Source organism: Ambystoma mexicanum, chromosome 8 (assembly GCF_040938575.1).
Source record: "Ambystoma mexicanum isolate Mex_15411 chromosome 8, UKY_AmexF1_1, whole genome shotgun sequence".
Lineage (NCBI taxonomy): Eukaryota > Metazoa > Chordata > Amphibia > Caudata > Ambystomatidae > Ambystoma > Ambystoma mexicanum.
The window spans coordinates 1,508,077,910-1,508,102,413 of record NC_090929.1 but is presented as its reverse complement, the minus strand read 5'-3'; the positions used below and the strand labels follow the sequence as shown (position 1 = coordinate 1,508,102,413).

Sequence of the window (24,504 nt, the reverse complement as noted above, 5' to 3'; positions counted from 1 at the left end):
TGTTTAAGAAAAAAAATAAAAATAAACTGCAAGTTCTCAATCATGGCATTATACAAACTGTTCATTGGAAAACTACTGGGGTAACATTCTAGTATTGTGAAAGTACCACCTCTCAACGAGAAAGCGCTGGGTACCTCTGTAGAGCTAATCACAATTTAGTCAATAGAAGGACAGAATAAAGCAATTTCTTTGAATAACTACCAAAACAGTAATGGAAGTATAAGAATGAATAGCACCTGTGAAATTGAGCTACCTTTCGGCCCCTTCCCAAGGCCACATTGGTAGACCCTTCTGAACCCCATGCTGCACTTGTTCACATGGTTTTAAAACAGAACTTTTGTATCCTGTCTGCACAAGCCCATCAAGTCTGCCCATTTCCACAAGCATAAATGTTACATGGCTGCAGAAGAAAAAAGGTAAGCGCTTCCTCAGAGTTGCTAAATGGTTTGTTTTTTCCTAGATAGCCAGCAAAGGGTTGAGATTAGGGTGACTCCCGTTCGCCATTGCCTCCCTACACTGCAACCCAAATGCCCCAGCAAGAGATTACTAATCAGCAAGTTAAGTCTGACGAATTGAGGCAATTTGTCCCTTCGCCCCAAGGGGGAAGAGGGTCCCCCCCTGTGCCCCTGTGAGGCTAGGTAAGTGACCCCGCTGAGCAACACCCTGCCTAGGGCTTGAGACAAGTAGGACCTCAACGAAAGACTCCCACTTTAGGGACCAGATTTCTTGTTCCATGCAGGAACTCCCTGATGACATCCAAGTGGTGGCTTATATGGACTAGTGTAATACATCACAATGTTATCAGTTTCATGGAGATAAGTGAACCTACATTTAAGCAGCAATAAATGGGGGCTATCCCTTTAAATCAAATTCTTCAATGGACGGTGCTGAGAATAATGAAAAGGGATGACAAACCAAAAGACCAGAGAGAAAGGGCGGAAAGCTGAGCGAGAGGCTGAGAGAACCAGGTGATGCACCTGGTATGTCGTAGATCGGGAGGCGCTGCTGTCACAGAATGCAGAGCCTATGTAAACCAGAGCAGGAACCAGCATGAGAAAGTGAAGAAATCCAAACATGGTGGAATGGAGAGCTCATGGTGGCATGACCACAAAGCAATAGTCGCGAGCCGCCAACCCATGCAACGCTGCCAATACCACCAGTGAGAGGCAGGACTCCTGATCCAAGTCACACCACCAGCTCTTTCCAGAAGAGCTAAAGTGGGATGCCAAGGAGAAAGAAGCTGAAGGGCTACGAAGAAAACAAGAGTCCAACGTCCTACAGGTACCAACGTCGTTACACCTGAAAACCAAAAAAAATAATAAAAAAAAAAAATAAAAAAAGGGTAGTACAGGGTAACGGGAATACCACAAAAGCATGACTCATACGAAAATTGGCCCAGTCCTAATGTGAAAAGAAGTGGAAATAATCTGATAAATCAGAACTGTGTTAATGAGATCAAGAGAAACCCAAAAACCACTAAGGGGGAGAGAAACAGAAACATGTTGTGGAGTGCAATGTACCAGAGGGTCTAGAACCTTACAAGAAAGAAGGAACTTGAACAGAAATAAGAATCTCTACGAAAGAGGGAGGGGAAAATACCAGTCCACTAAAAGAACTGCATACCTTAATCCAGAGGATAACCAGAGATCATTTACAAATGGTCTGCTGATTGAGACAATAGAATCAAGGAAAACAACAACCAGGAGGAGGGAGTCATTCTCCTGGCCTTAGTCATATTAGTGCTAGGGTCAGATAGTTTACATTTGAACAGTGAACAACTTGTGTTGGACATTCACACTGACCAATTAGCACCTTAGTAAAATAGGTAGGGAACACCCCATAGGCGTAGGGAAAGACGGGACTGTTGGGTAAAGTTTGTGTGCAGTACCCTTTGGGACCACTACACACAACTAGGACTACAGGTGTAAGCAAAACCAACCTTTGGTATAAGTCTGTACTACACAGTTTTGTGGTAGCGCTGCTGAGCAATCAGGCTTATCTCAAGAGGGAATGTGAGCTGTAAGGATGTTACACAGAGGACTATAATTACAAGTATTCAAATATACTCTTATACTCAAGGTTTCTTGGTAGTAGGTTAGGCCAAAGTAAATGGGCTAACGTCTTGTATAGGATAACGCAGTTCTGGAAGTTAAACGGAAAAGTCTTTTCCCAAGTTCTCAGAAGTTGCTCGTAAAATAAAGATTCATATGTTGGGTCACAAGCTGACTAGTACTGCAAGTTGCCAAAGTTTCAATCACTTTCGCAGCGAGAGGGAAGTTCTCTCGGTCGGGTTTTCACAGTGCCTTACAATGAAGAAAAAGATGCAGCTGAAGATGTCTGTTCCTGGCAGTTCCTGCAGATCTCGCTGTTCCCGAGCCTCAGTCGTTGGGACAAGAGGGAGGACGTCGGAGGACTCCTGCACTGGGACTGGTCAAAAAGCTGGCAAAGGCAAATCTTTGATTCCGGTAGCTGTAGTCAAGCATACAAACTGGTGTCCTCCTCTCTGGCTATTTGGTTTCTTGCAGCACTCTGAGGAAAATAAAACCAGCTCAGAGAATGCTATCAAGGTGGCTTACGAGTTGATTGGTCCCACCAACTCAAAGGGAGAAGTCGTCCTTGTAGGGCTTCTCTGTCGAGATGAACTTGGCAATTCACACCTGCAGCAGGGCTTCACCGGGCAAACCAACGGTCCAGGAGTTGCAGCAGTCGTCCTCTTCCAGCTAATCTTTGGTAATTTCGTTCCAGTGGTTGACTCGGCCTTCCAAGCCAAGAGACTCGCCTATTAAACAATTTTCTCCCATTCATTCCAGCCTAGCTGCCACTGACCCACCTTGCCGGACAGTCAGCCAGCCAATCACACCAGAGTGCATTTGGGTCTCCTAGGAGACTAAGCACAGGGATCAGGCACCTCCCTCACTTCCTTCCCACCCCAGGCACTCAGGCGCCAGAGGGGGTCTTCAGTCCTGAAGCCCGCCAAATGCGTAGGAACAAAGGGACCAAACCTGGTTTGGCACGCAGAGATAAAACTCTAGAAGGACCCTTCCAAAAAGAAATGGCGACAAAAGAAGACCGGGACCCGTTTAAATAAAGGAGGCTCAGACGCCATCTTGAAAAACATGGCTCCTGCGATTTAACACTACCGGTGTTCGCAAGCGGGAAAAATCATGGTAGTTCGTTGTAAAACAACTGCCACCAGCCACTTTGAGAGTAAAGGGTAGCATTTGACTGCTACATAAGTTTCTAGACATAGGGGATACTAGGTAACCCCTACAGCACTATGGAAAGATAGTGTGTGCTGGGTCTAGGAATTTGAAGAGACTAGTAAAGTCAATTTCATTTTACTTTCTCTAAGAAAGCAGTTTTTCCCAGAGAAGGTATTTAAATCTTGGGACAGCCTAAAAGGCTTCCCTGTGTCACTGCACTGAGGGTGCTGTGTGACCCAAATGAAAAGATGATGCCTGATTATGGAGTTTTAGAAAACTCCATAATCAAACAGCGGAGAAAAGAGTGGGGGGAAAAAAAGGCTCACACTCTCCAGGTAAAAACATCAAAGTCCTCAAAATCCAGCAAAGTTGCTGGGGGTCTCTAAGGTGAAGGGAATTAGCACATTTATGAGAATTCTCCCCAACAGGGACTTATTGTAGTTTAAATAAAATGGTGAACATGTCTTTATTGCACCCGTGTTGTGATTGTGATAGGAAGCTCAATGGTTCACACAGACCAGCTGTGGAGCCTCTGATGTAATTCCAGGAGTCTTTATTGTACATATTCACAAGTATACAGTTCCAGTTACTCTTGGCTATAATACAGGTAATTAGACATGCAGTACACCCACCCGCCATCCTCACATCACCAACTCAGGCCCCCAACTGACACACATGGTACATTCAGATGCAATACTCATTCTCCTGAGCTGCCAATCACATTCACCAACATTCTACCAGCATAAATCAATGGCCAGCAGGACAGGACAAGACTGGACATACATTAAACAACCCGCCTCCTTCTGATCCTCCACACCAGGTATGAAGCACTGCCTTCAAATCACCTTCTGTGACACAGCTGCTGCATTTACCCATGTTTATCCTGCTCCCACTGTAGTTGCGTCTGCAGATTCAGACTAATTTTGTTTCTAGGTCTTATGTGCTACCTACTGTAATTATTCCCCAGCTAGACGTTAATTCTAGATATCCTCTACTCTATCCCAGTTTAATTTTGATCCTTGTTCCCCATTGTACCTGTGCCCCAGTGGGTCGACCGTTCCAGGTTTTGCCCTACCATGGTTTTTCCCCTGAAGCCTTTCTATTTTGTTTCCAGGTTTCCCTTGTTGCAATTTTGCTCACGCTTGAAGCATAGGTGTCCTCCACTGATTTCGCTCCTAGGCGTTTTCCTTACCTTTTTGTCACTTGTAGCCCAGTGCTTAACACCCCCCCGTCCAAAGTGCACTGTTCCGTCGTCAACCACAGGGCCTTCATGAGGTTTACCCTGTTACCCTCCCTCAGGACATACTCCTCAGTCAGAGACCTACACTGCACCAACCTCCCAAACCTCACTTCCCCTTAAAGCTTTATTGGGAGATTTATTCCAAATCCCTCCGACGAGGGGTGTGAAGAGATCCATCCTAAGCGGAAACAGTGTACACATCAAATTAGACCACAAATCTTTATGTGGAAAGTAGCGGGGCTCCGCAGAGCGAGCATGCTTCAGCTCCAGAACCTGCTAGCAGAGCTAAAGGATTTAGAAGGGCAGTATAGCTTGCGAAAGTATAGAAAAACTACAAGAGATCAGGAGCCAGGTCAATTTGATTGAGGAAAACAAGGCAGGATTTGCTCTATTAAAAACAAAGCAACTATATTATGAACAGGGGAAAAAAGCAAGCAAATTACTAGCTTCGAGGCTTAAGGCCCAGTCCAATAAAAGGGTGGTGGGAGAACTGCGAGCTTCTGGCGGAACCTCTGTCTCCGCTGAACATGGGAAGCGCAAGGTATTCGATGACTCTTATTGAAAGTTACACTTCAGACCCCCCTAAGTCCAAGTTGGTTGAAGCTTTTTTGAGCAGATGCAGTATACCGAAATTGACGGCGGAGGAGAGGCAGGGGATATAACAAAAGATGAGATTCTAAAAGCCATTGGTTCCCTCAAAACACAAAGCCTCGGGGCTAGACGGATTTGCACCAGAATCTTCAGATGTATGCCAGCACGCGCCTAGGACCACTACACGCTTTATTCAATATTATCTGGAGGGAGGGTCACGTCCCGAAATCAATGGAGGAAGCAAGGGTCTCTGATTCTCAAAAAGGGCAAAGACCCAAGTCTGTGCTCGTCATACCATCCTATAGCGGATGGTAAATATTGACAGGAAATGGTTTGCCACGATCCTTTCGACCAGGCTTGACCCGGTCCTACCATTCTTGGGGACCACGGATTAAACGGGATTTGTAACTGGGAAGCAATCGGCGGACAACACTATACTGGCCATACACCCCATTGATATTGCGCATAAGAAAAAAATCCCAGCTATGCTAGTATCCATAAATGCCAAAAAGGTTTTTCGGCTTGGTAGAATGGGGCTCTCTGCAGGCAGTGCTACACAAATTCGGCCTGTGTGAACAATTCATAGCAGGAGTCTTTGCCTTATATAGCGATCCGACAGGCAAAGTAGTGGTTAATGGATACCTCTTGCAGGGCTTTTAGGTGAGCAGGGATACACGTCAGGGATGCCCGCTATCAACCTAGTTTTTTTTAAAACATTTTATTGACGTTTCTTAATTTTGAACAATACCAAGTATTTGAAAAAGACTAACATGAGGAACATGTCCTCCAGAAATCCTCCTGTACCCTCTACTTGACCCCGCCCGAGACCCCCCCCCACTTCAAGTAAACTCTACTTTAGGCAACTGAACATGACAGACTGTTCGTACATCAATAAATGTCAAGTGGTCCATAAGCACCTATTCAACCCTATATCACTGTCCGTGATGCGCCCCTGCCATTTAAAGTCTCACAGGGTTGGGCCGGTCCTCTCTTTGAAATCCATCAGTCCCCCCACCCTCCTCATCCAAACATTACAAAATTGGAGCCATTCTGTTTCAATGGATGCACTTCCCCATGAATAGCTGCTGTGATCCTCTCCATTGTGTAAATGTCTTTTGCTGTGTTAGAACTCTTTTACCGTGGGGAGGAGACTCCTTTTCCAATATCCAGCCTGGCAGGCACTCTTGGTAGAACCGCTAGCTGAGAAAATAAGCAGCAGGAAGGCTGCCTAAACCAGAAGGTGCAGACTACACTACCTTTGTATGCTGCACGGTGAAGTCCATGCAAGCCCCCACATTGGATGACTGGTTAAGAATCCCTGCTATCCTAACTGGAAAATCCAAATGGCTCAACTAGATACCGGGCGTCACGGTGCGACATCAGACCAGAACTACTTCCCTAGGGATGTAAGAGGATAGGAAAATAATAAGCTGTGTCCATGGCCATGTTGAAAGACGCCCACAGACAGAAATCTGTGTCACTATCTTGGGAAAGGAATTCTCTCTCATATTAGCAGTGATTCCCAACTTACCAGTTCAATTAGTTATAGGGAGCGACGTTCCCCAGTTTGACCAATGTATCTCCCAGGTGGTCCTAATAAAAATAAAGGACCCACTGAAATCTTACAACTATCATTTCTAATGACGTCCATGTACCCTTGCCACATGCATATATGGCATATTGTGATGTAGAAAGTCCACATTTTTTCCAGTCAAGTACAGTATTTGCCTGTTCTCCCACCCACCCACCCACTACCCGGTATTGTACTGAGACGAGGTAATTTGAATACGAACAGTATTGGCAAAGGCACAGTGGCCCCAACGCTTGAAGGGAAATGTGGAAACTAAGGCGAACATTGTTAAAGGGTCAGTGACCCAGCATTGGATCAATGTCATCTCGTGGATAAAAGAAAAAAATAATTGGAGAAAGCGAAAGCCCTGGCAGGTTAATGAACCATGCGAACCGCAAGTCTGGGACTCACACACAGGAAAGATAGAGAAGTAAACTTGTGATTGAATTTGTGAAACAGTAACATCCTGGTAGGAGAGTAAAGCAGTAGTGGGAAAAGTAAAGAATTAATGAAACAGTAATGTGATACCCTGGCAGGAAAGTATACCAAGGGTATAAAGGAGGAACACTGGAAATGAAACCATTTCCATCTGTTTTTTTTTTTAAAAAAGGGGTGCGAAGTACGGGAAATTGAATATGAACTGTGATAGTGACTTTAATCACCAGAAGAAATCTAGGGTAAGGGAGGCCCCTTTTTTCTTTCTGCACTCTGAAGCCTTTATGTTTTGGAACTTTATCAAAAGTCGAGTATGGCTTGTTGAAATCCCCTTGTACACATTATATTGAGTTTAGAGCGCAAGGGTCAGTTTAGGGTTTGGACACGGGACAGAAGACGCTCTTTTGTTAAACATCCTGACACAGACATTCCGTAGTTTTGTTGAGGGAATTTCCACCAACTCTTACTGTTTTGAAAAAATAATGTCTATAGCCAATAAGCAACATGCAACCAGGTCCGAGTTTTGCTCTTGATCTCTTAAAGCGCAGGACAAGATACCTAGGGTCATTATGGAAAAAGCGTCTAGCCCGCCATTAGATTATAAACCAATGTTGTGCTCTTTGACGTCCACGCTGATGGTATTTTCTGAGGCAATTGAGAAAGAGCACATCCTGGACTCTATGCTGACAGCAAACAGTGGTATTGGCACTTAGAGAATACCCAGATCTCCCTCCCAGCGCGGTCTGAAACCATCAACAGATCCCCTTCTGGTATCCACTAAGGACCTGTATAGTGCACAAATCAATCCCCTAGAGTAGTGTTAGGGAGAATTCTCAGAAATGTGCCAATTCCCTCTACCTTAGAGACCCCCAGCAACTTTGCTGGATTTTGAGGACTATTTTCTTTACCTGGAGAGAGTGAGACCCTTTTTCAGACTCTCGTGTATTTGAATGTAATTTCTGAACTTTGTGTTTCTTTTGGTTATGGAGCCTGACAAACTCCATAGGCATCATCTTTTACATTGTGTCACAGCACATGAAGTGCAGTGGCACAGGGCAGTCTTTCATGATTTCCCATGGTTTAAATACCTTCTCTGGGATAAACTACTGTTTCCCAGAGTAGTAAAGTGAAATTGACTTTAGATTTGTAACTTTCTAGACCCAGCACACACACACTATCTTACAAAAGGGTGCTGGAGGGTTTACCTAGTATCCACTTTGTCTAGCTTCACATGGAACATTTTTAATGTTACCCTTTCCTTAATGAATGGCAGGTGGCAGTGGTTTACTTTTAACTACCGTGGTGTGCATTTACCGCGGGCTGCGTTCGCAGCTGCAGTAAAGCCCCCAAGGGTACCATTTTTGTCAAAATGGCCCGGTCTTTTTTCTGCATTTTTGTGGAAAGATCCTTCTTGAGATTTACTCTGCGCGCCAAACCAGGTTTGGTCCCATTGTTCGCTTTGCCTTTGGCGGGATTCACGATTGAAGCCTGACTCTGGCTCCAGGGTGTCATGTCTGGGGTGGGCAGGACGTGAGGGAGGTGCCCGAAACTCCCTGTGCGTATCCTAGGAGGCGCTCTTTAGTGATTGGCCGGTTGACTGGCAAGGACAGCCACCCTGCTGGGTGAGTGACAGCTAGGCTGGAATGAATGGGAGAGAACTGAATAAAAGGCAAGGCTTTTGGCTTGGAAGGCAGAGCCGACCACTGGACGAAGGAACCAAAGAAGAACTTTAAGGGGACGCCTGCTGCAACTCCTGGACCATTGGTTTGCCCGGTAAAGCCCTAGTGCTGTGCTAAAACTTCAAACTCGTATCGACAGAGAAGCCACTGCAAGGACAACTTCTCCTTTCAATCAACTCCAAAGTAAGCCACCTGGACATTCTCTCGGAGCTGGTTGACTTTCCAAAAAGTTGCTGCTGGAAACCCGAAACGCCAGGGAGAGGACCACCAGATTGTGTGCGTTGCTTTTAAGCTGACCAACAGCTACAGGAAGATCCTCCGGACTCCCAGGAACCAGGACTGACCGAGCCTGAGCCCTCCACAGGGTGCGGGACCCCAGAAGCAAAGAAAGTCCATCTCGACAGCCAGGAACCGCAGTGTTGCTATTTGCGGTAAACGTGAGGAGCTAAAACACCGAACAGCCACCTGTTTGAAGATTGCCTGTTACGAGCGGTGACCATCCCATTGAAGTGCAGGAGTCCCCAAAATTCCTCCCTCTTGTCGCCACGACTGAGGCCCAGAACAGTGAGATCTGCAGGGCTGCTCAGGAACAAGTCATCTGCTGCACTTTTTCTTCAATACAAAAAAAAGGTACTGTAAATGTCTGAGAGAACTTACCTCTTGTTGTAGAGTTGCTTGCATCTTCTACTACTCACAAGTCTAACAGCAGTGGCCCTACATTGATTCTTCTTTTTCCTCAAAGACTTCTGAAACCTAGTGCAAAGGCTTTTATTACTTACCTGCAAAGAAGTGCTTCAGCTCATATAGACTTTTGCCCATTAACTTTGGCTTAGCCTGTTCCACTGAATTACTCTTATTGGGGATCTGAAAGTAATTGCCTACTTAAAAAATATTTGTGGTCTCTTCTATGTACTAATAACCTTTTCCTTTGATTGGCTCCTAAATGATTCTAAATACACAGTGGTACATTAATGTCCCCAGCACCTTAGCTATTGAAGTCACCTGAGGGTGTAGGTTGTGTCTGTGGGCCATCCCAAAAGGGTACTCACTGATTTAGAGATATAGAGGGTGTATTTTGTGAAGTATATTTGAGTGTTAATGTTATATTGCTCCCTTCTGAAGAAGGCTTACCCTAACTGATAAATTAATAATTGTTTAGTCAAGAAACCTTGCGTGTAAGAGTTTATTTGAACCCTTGTCGCTGTGAATTTCTCTGCAACTCCACTACAGCTCACACTGACCCCTCTTGAGATAAGCCTGGCTGCTCAATCACGCTACCAACCTGTGTAGTACAGACTTATACCAAAGGTTGGGTTCCTATTGCCAGGAGGTCAGGGTTGTTGCAGTGCACCAAAAGGTTACTGCATACAATCTTGCCTAACAAGTAGGAAGCAGTATCCAAGATCTTTTTGAGGGGCGTAAGCTCCCTTTGTAACTTTTCTTTCCAAGCCTCCCTCGTTGGGGTCCCCTTCAATTGTAGGTACAGGATAGCAGAGTGTACTAGTCCTAGGGCCTCCTCTAGCTCAACTATTAAGATAAACCTTTCCATTTTTCCACAGTTGCCCAATCCTTTCTAGCCCAGCCTCGTACCAGGTTTGGAACCTTTCCGCGTTTAGTATGGTACCCCTGACTCGCGGTACCCAAAGATGTCCCAGAGGTGAGGGCCAGGATGTAGCGCCACCCAATCGGCTCCCGGTCTCCAGATACTCCAAATGGTGCTTAGGATGCGCTGTTTGCGTATCCTGCGCAAAGAATTTGCTCTGGGGACCCACAACCATCCCGTAGATGGAGGTTGTCTAATCCCACCCGTTGCAGATCTCCCTGCATTCTCAGGTATGGGATCAGTACTCTAAGCTGAGCAGCCTTGTAGTAGAACTGTACATCAAGCAACCCCACACCTCCACTGTCCTTGGGGAGACTTAGGACCACACTCAAAACTCTGGGCTTTTTCCCTTGCCACAGAAACCATAGAAGGGTACCCTTAGTAACTTTGAAATAGAGGTCAGGGATCTGAATTGGGAGCATCTGGAACAGGCATAGAATCTGAGGGAGCACCCCCATTTTTAGCACGTTCAGGCACCCCAGTCATGAAATAGTCAGCTTGTTCCATTTCTTAAGATCTTTCTCCATTTCACTCAGCAGATGGGTGGGGTGGGGGGGTTGGTGGAGGGTGGGGGGGGGGCTAATTGTTCGCTTCATATAACCCCCCTCAGGCTTCTCATGACACAGATACTCAAGTACCGAATCGTGTCCAGGGGGACTCATGCCCAGGGGTGAGAAATGTTCAAGACTGTCGTCAAGGGGAAAAAGAACCGATTTGCCCTTGTTAATTTTGAACTCCGACATAGGACTGTATTCTTCGATCAGACTCATGGCCGCCGGCACAGAGGACAGCGGGTTAAGCACATGCAGTAGCATGTCGTCCACATACAGACCCATTTTGTATGTCTTCCCTCCCACCTGAAATCCATCAACTTTCCCCATCTTCCCTTGGCCTGTGGGCCAGAGGTTCCAATGAAAGCACAAAGAGCGTAAGAAAGTGGGCAACCTTGTCTTGTCCCTCTGCCCAAACCACCAGGAGTATCCCTCCCCCCCAATCACCACCACACATGCCCCTATTATACCCCTCAGGAGTCTTGCCTACCCCAAATTCCAGGAGTGCTGCTTCTAGGAAAGTCCACTCCACCGTATCAAAGGCCTTCTCAGCATCAACAGAAAGGAGAGAGAGAGATCTCACCTCATTTATCAAATGCAGTGTTTTTCTCATGGTGTCCGCTCCCTGGCTTCTCTTGACAAAGCCCAGCTGGTCAGAGTGAACCAATCTGGGTAGGTGTCCTAACCTAGTGGCGAAAACCCTGGCATATATCTTTTCATCTATGTTTAGGAGGGAATTTGGGCGATATGAGCCACAGAGTCTGGGGTCCCTGCCCTCCTTTGGTATCACAGAAGAGGGCTTGGACGAAGGAGCCTGGCGCCCTTCCTGTCTCCATGATGTCATTAAAAAGTGTTGCAAGGAAGGGGAGCAGAGCTGGTAAAAAGATTTTATAAAACCCTGGGGTGAAACAGTCTTCCCCTGGCGCTTTCCCCAAGGCGAAGGCGCCCTATCGCGAGCTTAATCTCTTCTCCTGTAATTGTGGCATCTAGAACCCCATATTCTTCCCCAGTTTACCTTGGGAGACAGGACTCTTCTACATAGCTCTTAATCTCCTCCGCCCAGGCAGACGCTTCGCGTCTATATAAACCCTCAGAACGAGGTAAAAGCCTCCTGAATCCCATCTGCTGAAAACTCCATACTCTCGTCCCCTACCTCCTTTTCCCTTACCCATTTTTCTGCACTTTGTCCCCTGCATACTTGCAGCAAGAAGAGCATCTGCCTTATCCCCCTTTTTGTAGAATTTCTGCTTCAGAAATTGCAAGGTACAAACTGTTTTCCCTTCCTCCACTAGTCTCAATTCCTCCCTAGCCTCCATAATTCGATCCACCCCGTTTCTAGTGGACGACCGAGAGCCTTTCCAGGGTTCGTATCTTCGTCCGCAATCCATTCTCAATAAGGGTACGTTCCCTCTTCTTACGATCCCCCTCTCTAATCAATATGCCCCAACACGTGGCCTTTCGCAGCATCCCAGACAGTTCCCATCCGCACTTCCCTGGTGTCATTAATATCGAAGAATCCTTTGATACCTCCCTCCATTTCCTCTTTGAACAAAGGGTCATCCCTCAGAGTCGCTACACCTCCATTTAGAGTTCCGAGAGCAGGGATCGGTGCAACTAATCGACGTACACCATGTCATGGTCCGAGCAACTAATTTTCACTGACCCCAGTGAGAGATCCCACAGGTCCCTAGAAACGTAGAAGTAATTATTCTCGTTAAGGTTGCATGTGGGGGCGAATAGTAGGTAAACCCCGTCTCCTGTTGGTGAAGGTGGATCCATAGGTCTCAACACATAGTTCCATGGCAGTATTGAGTGCCATACTTCCTTGTTTCTGAGATTTCCGTACCCCTGGGTTTTTAGACTGTCTCGGTCCATCCAGACACTAAGATCTCCTCTAACTACGATGTGTCCCATGCCCTCACTCCTGACTTTCTCCAAGGTTCTCTGCAGGAAACTCCTCTGTCCCTGATTCGGAGCGTAAATTGTGGCCAACATGAACCTCATTTTTTTGATAAAGCCTGAGACCAGGACAGCCCTCCCCTCGGTGTCCAACCACACCCTGGTAACCTCCATCCCGAGTACTTTGCAGACCAGGATCCCAACTCCTCCAGTCTACCAGTTTTAGTTATCCCTGAGCCCCAGTACTCGCCCTGAATCAGGCCACAAGGAATCCTACGCTCCCCCCCCCTAAGATATTTAGTTTCCTGAAGGAACAAGACGTCGATTTTGCATCTTCTAAATTCCCTTCCTTACAACCGAAAGACCTCTTGGCGGGGGAATTCAGTCCTTTCACATTCAGAGTACACACCCGTAAATTGTCCCTGCACCTTCCCTTTGTCATGTCAGCCATAAGAATGACCCTTATCCACACCATCCATATGCCTCTGAGTAAACACCCTCCCAATATAAGTGAAAAAGTCCATAAATGAGCAACGTCACAGCCTTGTCATAAGTTCTAAACTCACGCAGAACCCAAATCGCACCGCCCTCCCCCTCCCTACCCTCCCCTTGGTGTCCGGTCCCTTCCAGTTACTTTCACTGGTGGAGTGCCTAAACACTAGCCCAGCCCGTAACCCAGGCCCCTCCCCTTATCTCCTACATATCAGGTGCCCCCACACCCACCCCCCCCAAACTTCAACCAACACTAACCTCAAACCACTTCAGCACAACACAAAAAAGTTCCCAAACCCCAGTAAATCACCTCAGTAGATAATTTTTAACTTCAATCACCCCCCAAGCCCCATACAGACTTAGCCATATAGAAACCATTACAGTTTCCTCTCCGGCCCCTTGTAGAAATCATTCAAGACATTATCCGGGGGAGTGTTCAGATTCATGAATTTCCTTGACTCAGGGATTCGTCCCCTGCTGGGTCCCTTAATACGCCATAGTCTGCCTCCTCTGTTGTCTCCCCTTGGGTCGAGTCCTCCCCTCCCCACCCCCCAAAGTAGCTCTCGAGAGACTATTTATTCCTCAATTGCCAGCCTGTAATTACGACCGTCCAGCTCAAAAGAGAATGGGAAGCCCCTCCCACCCCACCCCTCCCCATCTATATCTGACCCCCTTTTCGTTCAGCCATTTTGTCAGCGACAAGCAAAGTCTTCTTTTGGTTAGGGAGGACAGATCCTGTAAGATTGAAAGATGGCGATTCTTGCTGTGCTGAGGGTCACAGGGCCCTCAGCCCTCGCCTTTTCCAAAATCTTAAGCTTCTCCGGGTAGTTCTGGAAACGTGCCAGGGCTGATCTTGGGCCTCTACCCCAACCACCAGCCCTATGAACTCTCAATTTTCGTCTCATCGATTGAGTCATTGTTGAAAAGGAGTTTAGCGATTTCATGTATCCTCCGCCTGAGGTCCCGGTCTACCCTTCAGTCTCCGGCATCCCACAAAATCTAAGGTTATTCCTCCTTTCGCGATTCTCGAAGTCATCCATCTTCAAGACCATCCCCCGCCTCCCTCTTCTCAATTTCGCCCAGTCTCACATCCATTTGAGTCTCCAGGGTGCCTAGGGAGGATTGGTTGCATTCAACTGCCAGCAGTCCCTCCTCCATTTTGTCCTTCCTCACATTGTTCTCATCAGCCTTTCCCCCCCTGAGGTCCATTTCCAGCCCCCGTGATTTGTGTGACTGCTCAGCCTCGGTGCCAGACTCCTCGAGCAGGACTGCTCTGTGGAAAGCATTTTCACTTTCCGACTCCTTTTACCCCAAGGTAGATCTCGACTATCTGCCCAGTTTTTTGTCCCAGGCACTCCTGGTGGGGTCCTCAGTCGTCAGCTGTCAGCGTTTACCCTCAGGGGTGGGGGCAAGTGGAGGCACCTTCCCTTAATCAGGGAGCCAGAATAACCTGCTCAGGCAACCTCCTTCCATGCCCCCCTGGCACGGAAAATGCTTTTAATAAAGTGCAGTGGGATTACATGTTCACGGTATCATACAATTACGGCTTCAGCGGTCATTCTGCCATACACAAAACTACTTTACAATAATCCCTGTACTGCTGTAATAACAAATGGATGTACGTCCGAAACCTTCACCCTCCATACTGGAGCCAGACAGGGCTGTCTATGAACACCCAAGTTGTATGCTCTTGCTATCAAGCCACTGGCCCAAACACTAAGAAAGGAAACTAACTGGTTGGGCATTCACAGAGGCGATACGGAACACCGGGTTTCACTATATGCAGAATTTTCATTGTACAGCCATTGCTCCAGCTCCCTTCCACACATCCATGTTTTACTGCAGGAATATGGTACCATATGCCTGGACCTCAGGCGGAGGATACATGAAATTGCTAAACTCCTTTTCGACAATGACTCAATCGATGAGACGAAAATGGAGAGTTCATAGGGCTGGTGGTTCGGGTAGAGGCCCAAGATCAGCCCTGGCGCACTTCCATAACTACCCGGAGAAGCTTAAGATGCTGGAACAGGCATGGGCCGAGGGCCCTGTGACCCTTAGCACAGCATAAATGCGGTTAGTCAGAAGTCATAGCCCTGCATTCGGATATTGTGTGGGGTAGGGGTGGGGGGGGTGGCAAATCACTGAAATGATCCATGGATCTGCAAAGTTCATTAGTCGGGACTGAATGTGAAGGGCAAGCCCGTCTCCCCCCACACATCCTAGAGAGCTGTGGACCCCGATGCCCTCCTTATTGTCTTTTACCCATCTGAGACAGGTACCTGGAAGAAACCCTTGTTTGAGCTACTTTGCTGCTTGCACCTGTGGAGGGTGGGCACCGGACCGGCTGGCGTATTCTGCATTCCTGCAAGATCTGGCCTGAATCTGTTCATAGGACTTTGTGGCCGGTTTAGCCAGGATCGTCAACAACTTGGCTGTTTGCGAGCTGGTTTCTTTTTATTCAACTCCCTTGTGGAGGAGTGAAACAGGTCCCCCCCCCCCTCAAAGCAGAGATGCAGGATGCGGTCCTGGTCATCTGGGTTAAACAGTTGCCCTCATTCAAACCGAATACTGCATTTCAGTAGCGATACAAATGGCTCTCCATGCCATGTCTATATGGGCCACAGTGCATAATGTCCTGAGCGACCAACTTGCCTCGGCTAAGCCTGACTTGAAGGCTGCAGGTCTATTTACTGGCAGATCCAGAAGGACTTCCGCAAACTCCATCTATGGCCTTTGGTTGGCTGCGGCAAGCATCGCATCCACGTGTGCTTGCCCACGGTGAAGCCCGGCATTCAAGAATTTGGTCGCCCTTTCCCAGCAACGTAGAGGTTGAGTACGTGAATGCCTGCGGCTTGGAGTACATGGAAGTAGCTGCTATGACAGAGGAGTGTGGCTGCGGATGGACCGACAGCAGCAGGGTGTCACCTTTGGTCTACCAGTAGTTGTCGTCCAGGCCTTCTTGGCCAGCGCCTCAACGTCCTTCTGCAGAGGAATGCCGTAGACCTGGTGGCGGCTCTAATAGTCCATACCTCGGCCAGGACTGCCAGACTCAGGATGTTTCTTCTGTGGCTGAAGTATACCCAGGTAGCCTGGCGTGGAAGGTCTCAGCAGAAGTGGAGGTATCTGCATCATCTTCATTGTCTGAGTCAGCCTGGCCTGTGCTGCCCCCCCCCTGTTCCCCCCCAGTCCCTGATGAGGGTCTGTAATACCCTGATCGCTGCTGTCTGCTGGCGGGGTCACCGGCGATATCTTTGGGATTTGCGGCGTCAGCGCTGGGAAAGACACTGGCGGCAGAGGCTGCACTGGGGGCAGCAACTCAGCCTGATGCTGTACTGGAGCAGGTGGTGCCGGAGGCTCGACTGGAGCAGTGTCACAACCCTCGCCCAAAACCCCCCTCTGGCAAACCCATTGGCCAGGTGGAGTCAGGACTCGGGCCTCTATAGCCTGGCATCCTCTTCAAAAGCCCTCATGGGGCCAGTCCTGGCACCTATGGCGCCAGGCTCATACACCATGAAAAACAATGTGCTTGGGAACTACTTTATTGTATTGTCAGCCAACATGGAGGCATCCACAAAGCTTGGTTAATAAGAACCAAGCTATGTGGTCTAGTGTTTTGGGTGTGGTAGCCTGGGACTACTTTGCCTGGACTATTTTGTTGGGGCTATTTAAACCACACCCGAGCAAGACAACACGCTTCGCGTTACTTTGCAGCTTGCAACGTGACGCTCACCGTGTTCAGCTATTCCCTCGAACCTCGGAGAAGCAGAACCTGCAAGGAGACAAAAGGATCATCATTAGCAACAGCATCTTACCTGCAGTCTTCATCTTTAAACACTCGCAGCTACTGAGAACAGCTGCCTCGAAACTGCACGCCTCCCAGAAGAACGACCTGAAAGAGGAAGATAGAGGCAACATTAAAGAAAGCAGTAAAGACATTTACAAATTACAAACTGCTCAAAAGGCTTCCCTGGCTGGTCGCCTCTCGGCTGGCACCACTCTGGTCATTCCACTCACGCTGAAGAACACCGTGACCTACAAGGAAGGAAAACACAGGTTAGCAAAGGCAAAACTTTGCAGCGCTGCGCATAGCGCTTACTTACCGCATCATAGCGCTCTTAATGTGGCATCATTTACCAGCGGGGCTCAACCAAGCCAGTTTGCCGCGCTGAAGCTCTGCATACCTAAGGGAGAAAAAAAGAAATTTTAAACAAAGAAAGGCATGCAGGATAGCAACAAAACTAAACAGCAATAAGACCTACCTGAACAATATCAAACGGGCCGGCGTCAGTGAAGTAACTGGACCGCACTCGCCCATGAAAGACAAGGCGCCCCTGCAAAGAAGGCAGGGCAGAGAGCATGCTTAATTCTACCACAAGGTGAGGAGAGGGCGCCAGAGGGACTGAAATCATACGGGGGTGGAGGGAGGATACTTACCCCAGTCGGTCAGTCTTGAACACAGTCCTCCTGCATTTTCAGGCAGAACCATCCCCGCAGACCACAGCTGAGAAGCATACCAGCGAGTAACCCGGCTGGGTGGCGTCCCTGTGGATATCAGGTGAGCGTAACAAGCAGGCAGTGGCTGAGGCAGTACCAGAGCTGAGGGCTGTGCTGGTGCAGGCGGTAGAGGAGGCATTTCCTTTATGAGACCCTTTAAGATGCCCGCCATCTGTGGCGACTTCATCTTTGTCATAAATTTATGACATTCTGTCCTCACATGCAGGAGTGGCACGCTCTGGAGATACTAGGGCTGCTGGAGTAGTGGCCTAGATTGCGTATAACTAGCCTCGGTGTTGGAAATGTCCTACATGTTGGTTAAGTTTGGTGTGGTAAAAAATAATTAAAATTGTTTAAAAAAAAATAAAAAACTAGCCTCGGAGTAACGCACTGACAAGGAGGGTACTGGGAAGACATCTGCGGCATGTACGTGGGCGACCATTCCACCAGTGGGGTAAATTCCTACCTGGGTGCGGGAGGCGAGACTCCCCGTGTGCTTTCAGGTTGGGCTGGGTGTGCCTCTGTACACAGCACCATTTTGGCACTTGGTGCCACCATGTCATCTGGTTGGGTTGGCAAGTGCGGGAACTGTGTGTTCACCCACATACTTGCACGTGCCTCCACCGGTTTGCCTTCTAACCTAGGACCCCCCCCTCTTCTGCTCCGCAGGCATGGACCGTGATTTTTTTAATCGCTAAAAAACCATCAAATTTGTTTTAAGGGGGGGTGGGGGGGTTAAAAAAATTATATGGGTGTGGGTTTTTGGTTATAGATATAAACTTAAAGGGATGTTGGGGGGGGGGGGGGGGGGAGACCAAAAAAAATATTCCAATGGGTTTTTTCGATAAAAAAAAAAACTCAATAAAAACCCAGCATAAAAACATCCTGCAATGAAATGACATGGAACCGGGCATAGACCCGGTACTGCACCAGAGCAATGCCCCAGGAGATTTCCCGGTACTAGAACCTTTCGGTCCCTCCGTCCTTGGCCTGGGAGGATCCTTCGATCCCTCCGTCTGCTGAGCGGTAGCTTCAAGAGCCTCAGGTCTGTGACTGGTGATACGATCACCACGGTCCCTTCCGCTCTGGGTCTTCCCAGGGAAGGACTCGTCCTTGCAGCATGCTTTAGAGAAGAGTATAGTTACCTTGGACCTTAATTTCCTACATACATACTCAAGTGTTTGGGCAGAGATCTGGAGAAGAGCTCCTTCCACCTGGCGAGACGGTTCTTCAATTAACGAGGGATAAGCACGTTGCACGCCGATAAACCTTCCCACCTGAGGTCCTCACCCAGGCACTGCAGACACAGCGCGTGCAGGTACGACACCGAGAAAGATGTGTCGCAGGAAGGTCACCTACTAAAGCCCACCTGGGCCGACATGCGCTGGGAAGAACTATGGGACAATGGATCCAGGGAAAGGGGGGGGTGGAGGAGGGGAGGTCGTCGGTCAAGCACGAGGGAAAAGTCTTCAGCACAGGTGAAGCACGTCCAATCCCGTTGCCGTGGAAAAGAGGACAGGGGGTGGCACCACAGGGCGGAGTCAAGGGGAGCGCATGCTCCTGGTACCACGCCTCCACCAGCAGCTAAGGGCAAAGGCTTTTTTGTGTGAAAAAAAATAAAGGCTCATTCCCGTCCCTAGGACGCCAATCCAGTATGGATTGATGGGACATAAGATTATGCAGGAAAACCAGCTCTACCTCTGGTGAAGCAAAAACTAAATTACAGCTTCCACCAGCCTACTGCACCGCACCATTTTAGGGTCGCACAATCACCTTATTATGAAGGATCCTGTGAAGAGCACAGGTGTAGCACCACTCACCCCATGTACAATCTGCAGTCACATCAGATAATGGCAACCCTCACATCTGCACTCAGGCTAGTGTGATGAATCTGATGGCGTCATCATTTCTTTCCCAGCGGTGACCTCTCCCCCATGTTGCCAGGGGATGACAGCCACTACCTGATCCTGGCCCTGAGGGTGGATATATGAAGGAGGATCACATGGGGTGGGTGTGTGGGGGAGAAGGAGTTGGAGGGGAGGTGTAATGACAATCGGAAAAACATGGCATCCCATTTTTCTTTTGAGGATACCCCCTCCATTCCCGATGGCATATTGTCATGCCTCACCCACCTAGGAAGTGTACTGAAAACAATTCACAGGATCTGTATACAAGTGATCAAGAAATGAATTGCCTTTCAAGATCACTGTCCAACAGACTTCCATTTCACTAAATACCAAAATACTGTGACGAAGATGAGCCAAGTGTAAATCAATGGGGACCAAGAGCACAAGCTGTGCTCTAGTCATTGCAGGAAAAGGCTAGCTGCTGGGAAATTTAAAATGGTAGACTAGCTGATAAACATACTGGCTCAAGATCTCTAGTCCTCTCTGTGTATACCAAGGGACTGAAGGGCTGGTGCGAGGTCTGTGGGGCTAACTGGCTTACCGAAGGAACCAAGGGGAGCAGACTGCACGGGACAGTATGCTGAGAGGACGCCAGAAGCAGGCAAGAGGCTTCAGAGTGATTGCAGGCACCGAATGTCTCGGGAGACACGAGAGACACAGAAGCAGAGTCAGCGAGAGGGAGCTGTATGCCGAAGAGCCGCCGTAGGCTTACCGTAGGAGAGCCTACACACGCCATCAAGAGCCGGCGAGTCCACTCAATGGGAGAAGGGACATCAGGGCGCACTGGCAACCCTGCCAAAAGCAAATCATGGTGAATGCAGTATATGAGAACTAGCAAGTGAATATCACTTGACAAAAAGAAGTAAATATAAGACAGGCATAAGTTATGCTGTATACCTATAATAAAAGCCCTGACAGGATAGTATACCAGGTAGAATCAAGACAGACCAGAACAAACCTAAGACTATCAAGTTCGTAAATATGCACATATAAGGAAACCCCTGGTAGCAGAGTATACCAGGTAGATACAAGCTGCAAGTGTATTCATACAAGAAAGCCCTGGAAGGAAGCATACTAGGCAAGGTCAAGTAGAACAGTGTGTAAACTACATCACCTAAGTCGTCCTGGGAAGGATACACCGGGACTAGAAAAAGGATGCGTTTAAATCCAGCTCTTGCAGGAGAGTACACCAGGTATCCTACCAAGATACAGACTAACAGCCAAGATGTTTTGTGTACCAGTTCTGGTGTTGATCAAGAGAAATGTTAGGAACTACTAATCCTGAAAGTATAAAACAGAGCGAAGATAAATCCAGGGGGAAGGGAACCACCCTCTGAAACAAGGAACTCTATCCTTCGAGAACTTGTGCTGGAGTTACACATTTCCTTTTTGAACACTTGTACACTACTTGAAGCCAAACACATTTTTCCTTTCACCTTGGAGTTGTTTTTTAGAATGTGAGGACCAGAATAGTACTTTGGTACACATGACGTTTTGCTTTGGACATTCTGACATTTGACAGACCCATAGTTTTGTTTTAGGTAGAGAAACACCTCTTAGTAGGGACAGTGGGGCATTTCCCAACCCCACTTACTTTAGTTAATACATGTTTATGGCGAGAATAGGTTTGTGTGTCCAGGTTTCATTTGTGGTTCTTCACACTAGAGAAGGGATCCGTAATTTGGCTCTCCAGATGTTTAGCACTTCAAATCCCACGATTCCCTCATTAACTTTGCTGGCTAGAGCTGATGGGACTTGTAGTCCAAAACATTCAGAGAGTGAAAGGTTGTAGACCCTGGTCTAAACTGTTCAGTGCCCATCACAATTCTGATGCAAGAAACCAAGCAGCACAGTCCTAGACGACATTGATCACCACATGCACTACTCCCCTCACAGCCTACCTCAGTTCAACTTAGCTGAGAGCTCTGGTTCAGAGCTGCCGCAAAATCCTTTTGGACAAGGAGGTGGAGCAACAAAATCATACCAATGTATACTGTTTACTGTATAAAACAACATTTATGAATCTGTCCAGCAAAACCCCAAGCTTTGCAATACATAATACACACAGAATAAGTTACAATACAGGTCTACAATGACACCTTTCTCCATGTACACACTGACACACCTGGTTTGTGGAGGCGCATTAGGGTCCTGCTTCTTGCTTTTTGATCCCAGACTGTCTTTTTTGGGTTTTTTCTTTTTTGGTTTGCCTTCCTCATTCTCACCTTCTTCGTCTTCATCATCTAATGGCACCTCAATCTCTGGCTCTTTCAATAACCCAAAGAAAACCTGCAGTACACACATGAAGGTAATACAGGATGTTGAACAAGAATTGCTCATGATTAAGTAATCTCTTGCTACTAAACACCATAAAACCTCTACCCCAAGAAACAGCAATACCCAGATACAATGTGTTGGCATAAAATGCACCCACAAGGGGTTCAGAAAAGAAATGTTTTAAAAAAGTATTCACTTGTCCGAGCTACCTTGCTATTTTGCTGGCTTTGCAGAGTCTTTAACCGTTTTGTCAACAGTGCAGCTCTTTCTAAAAAATCTCACTGTAGACTGCAATTAACTTTTTTCATTGGCAACCTTGGTAGGGCTAACAGGGCTGGGGTATTTCCAAATTATCCCATTTATTCCCTTGGAGTGTCACCATACCTAGAGAGTCAGTCCGGATGCAACGGTTCACCTTTTACTTGGTTGGACGTCAGTGAGCAAAGTTGCTGGTAAGGGTTTTTCAAATCCTATGAACTGGCCATTTTCTTTGTGGCCCTGTTTCAGGACAGGAATGGCCATTTTACCAATGGGGGCTCTCAAGAGCTTCCCCAAATAAAAAGGGATCCAGTTTCAACTAGGAGTGAGACCAACTACCACCGACTGGCAGCTGCCAAACCCTTAAAATGTGGCACCAATTTTTAGAGGGCTGGTGTGGGAACATGTGCTATACGGCCTAATCCAACAGATTCGGCATTGTCTCTTTGCACTACTACTGCTGCTGTACCTGGATCTATCAACTTGAGTGGCATCTTGGGGGTTCCACCAACAGTTTCCATAAAGAGGGTTAATCGCTTTCGCTCTACTGTGTCAGCGACCTCCCTCCTAGGAGTCCGTTTCATAGTCTCTTAAGGTGACCACTGTGTGGCATTTTACCCTGTAGAGGGCAGAGTTGCACTTTGCAACATCAGGTAATGTGGCAGGGTGCAGACTGACTGATAGGTGTAATTAACTATTGGATTGCAAAGTTGAGGGAGACTGGTTTGGTAAAGAGTCCTACAAATCGGTACCTCGATAAGGACTTTCCCCAATATCCAAATTCACAGTGCTCCCCTCTTATTTAAGGGGGTGCTCGAAACATGCACCTGCCGTGTTCTTACAGCTATACTTGTGTGGCTCAATGGACATCAGAATAGCCCACCAGGAAGTGGAATCCATGTAGGCATTGAGTGGAGCCGATACTGGTGGTGCAGTCTCCTCAAAAGGACTCCCCCGGAACGGCAATTCAATGAATTGGAATGAAGGCTGGAAGAACCACCGCGCGAGCAGGATCTCTTGGAGGATTTTTTCTTTTTCTAATCCTCGAGGACCGGCAGCCTTCTACTGTACGACGCTCCATTGCATACAGCCTTGAACAAGTCTGCCCCCATCACTGAAGCACATAAACTGACAACCTAAAATTTGCAGGTCATGCTCCTCTCTAAGACAGTAAAGGCAATTCGTGTTTGGTCAGAACCGGACATCTGTGGCCCGCAGTCCAAGCAATATTTAAACCCCAAAGCTTTAGCTTGCTTTGACGGGCGCAAACGTGTTAGGCACGATTGTATGCAGTACCCTTTGTGAACACTACAACAACCCGGACTAAAGGTAATAGGAAACCCAACCTTTGGTATAAGCTTGTACTACACAGTTTTGTTAGCGTGTTGAACAGCCAGGCTCATCTCAAGAGGGGTCAATGTGAGCCGTAGGGGAGTTAGAGATTCACAGTGACAAGTATTCAAATAAACTCTTACACACAAGGTTTCTTGAATAAAAAATTATTAATCAGAGTAAGCCTTCTTCAGAAGGTAGCAATATAACAGTAACACTCAAATATACTTCATGAAATACACTCTTAATATCTCCAAATCAGTAAGTACCCTTTTGGGATGACCCACAGACAACCTACACCCTCAGGTGACTTCAATAGCTAGGGTGCTGGGGACATTAATATATCACTGTTGTATTTAGAATCAATTCAGAGTAAGTCAACGGAAAAGGGTTATTAGAACATACAAGAGACCACAAATATTCTTAAGCAGGCAAATACTTTCACATCCCCCAATAAGAGTCATTCAGTGCAACAGGCTAAGCCAAAGCCAATGGGCAAAAGTCTATATGAGCTGAAGCACTTCTTGGAGTGAAGTAGAAAAGTCTTTGCACAATATTTTAGAAGTCTTTGAAGAATCAATGTAGGGCCACAAGCCGTTAGACTTGTGAATAGTAGAAGATGCAAGCAACTCTACAGCAAGAGGCAAGTTCTCAGACTTTTAACAGTACCTTTGTATTGAAGAAAATGTGCAGCTGAGCAGATCTCACTGTTCCTGGGCCTCAGTCGTGGGGACAAAAGGGAGAACTTCTGGGGAATCCTGCACTGTAATGGAATGGTCAGCGCTCGCAACCGTCAATCTTCATATCAGTAGCTGTTCGATGTTTCAGCTCCTCAAGTCTATCGCAAATAGCAACACTGTGGTTCCTGGCGCTGGAGATGAGCTTTCCTTGCTTCTGGGGTCCTGCACTCTGTTGAGGGGGCTCAGGCTCGGTTAGTCCTGCTTCCTGGGAGTCCGGAAGAGCTTCCTGG

General features: G+C 47.4%; 1 protein-coding gene across 2 annotated transcripts in view; it reads right to left on the bottom strand.

Annotated features, from left to right (window-relative positions):
• Nucleotides 1–24,504, bottom strand: part of TAF5 (TATA-box binding protein associated factor 5) — a 304,035-nt gene that overhangs the window by 201,905 nt on the left and 77,626 nt on the right. For both annotated transcript variants that reach the window (XM_069611701.1, XM_069611702.1), the window contains exon 4: nt 21,793–21,956. In XM_069611701.1, coding sequence (XP_069467802.1) covers nt 21,793–21,956 — 164 coding nt within the window. The remainder of the gene's footprint in view (nt 1–21,792; nt 21,957–24,504) is intronic.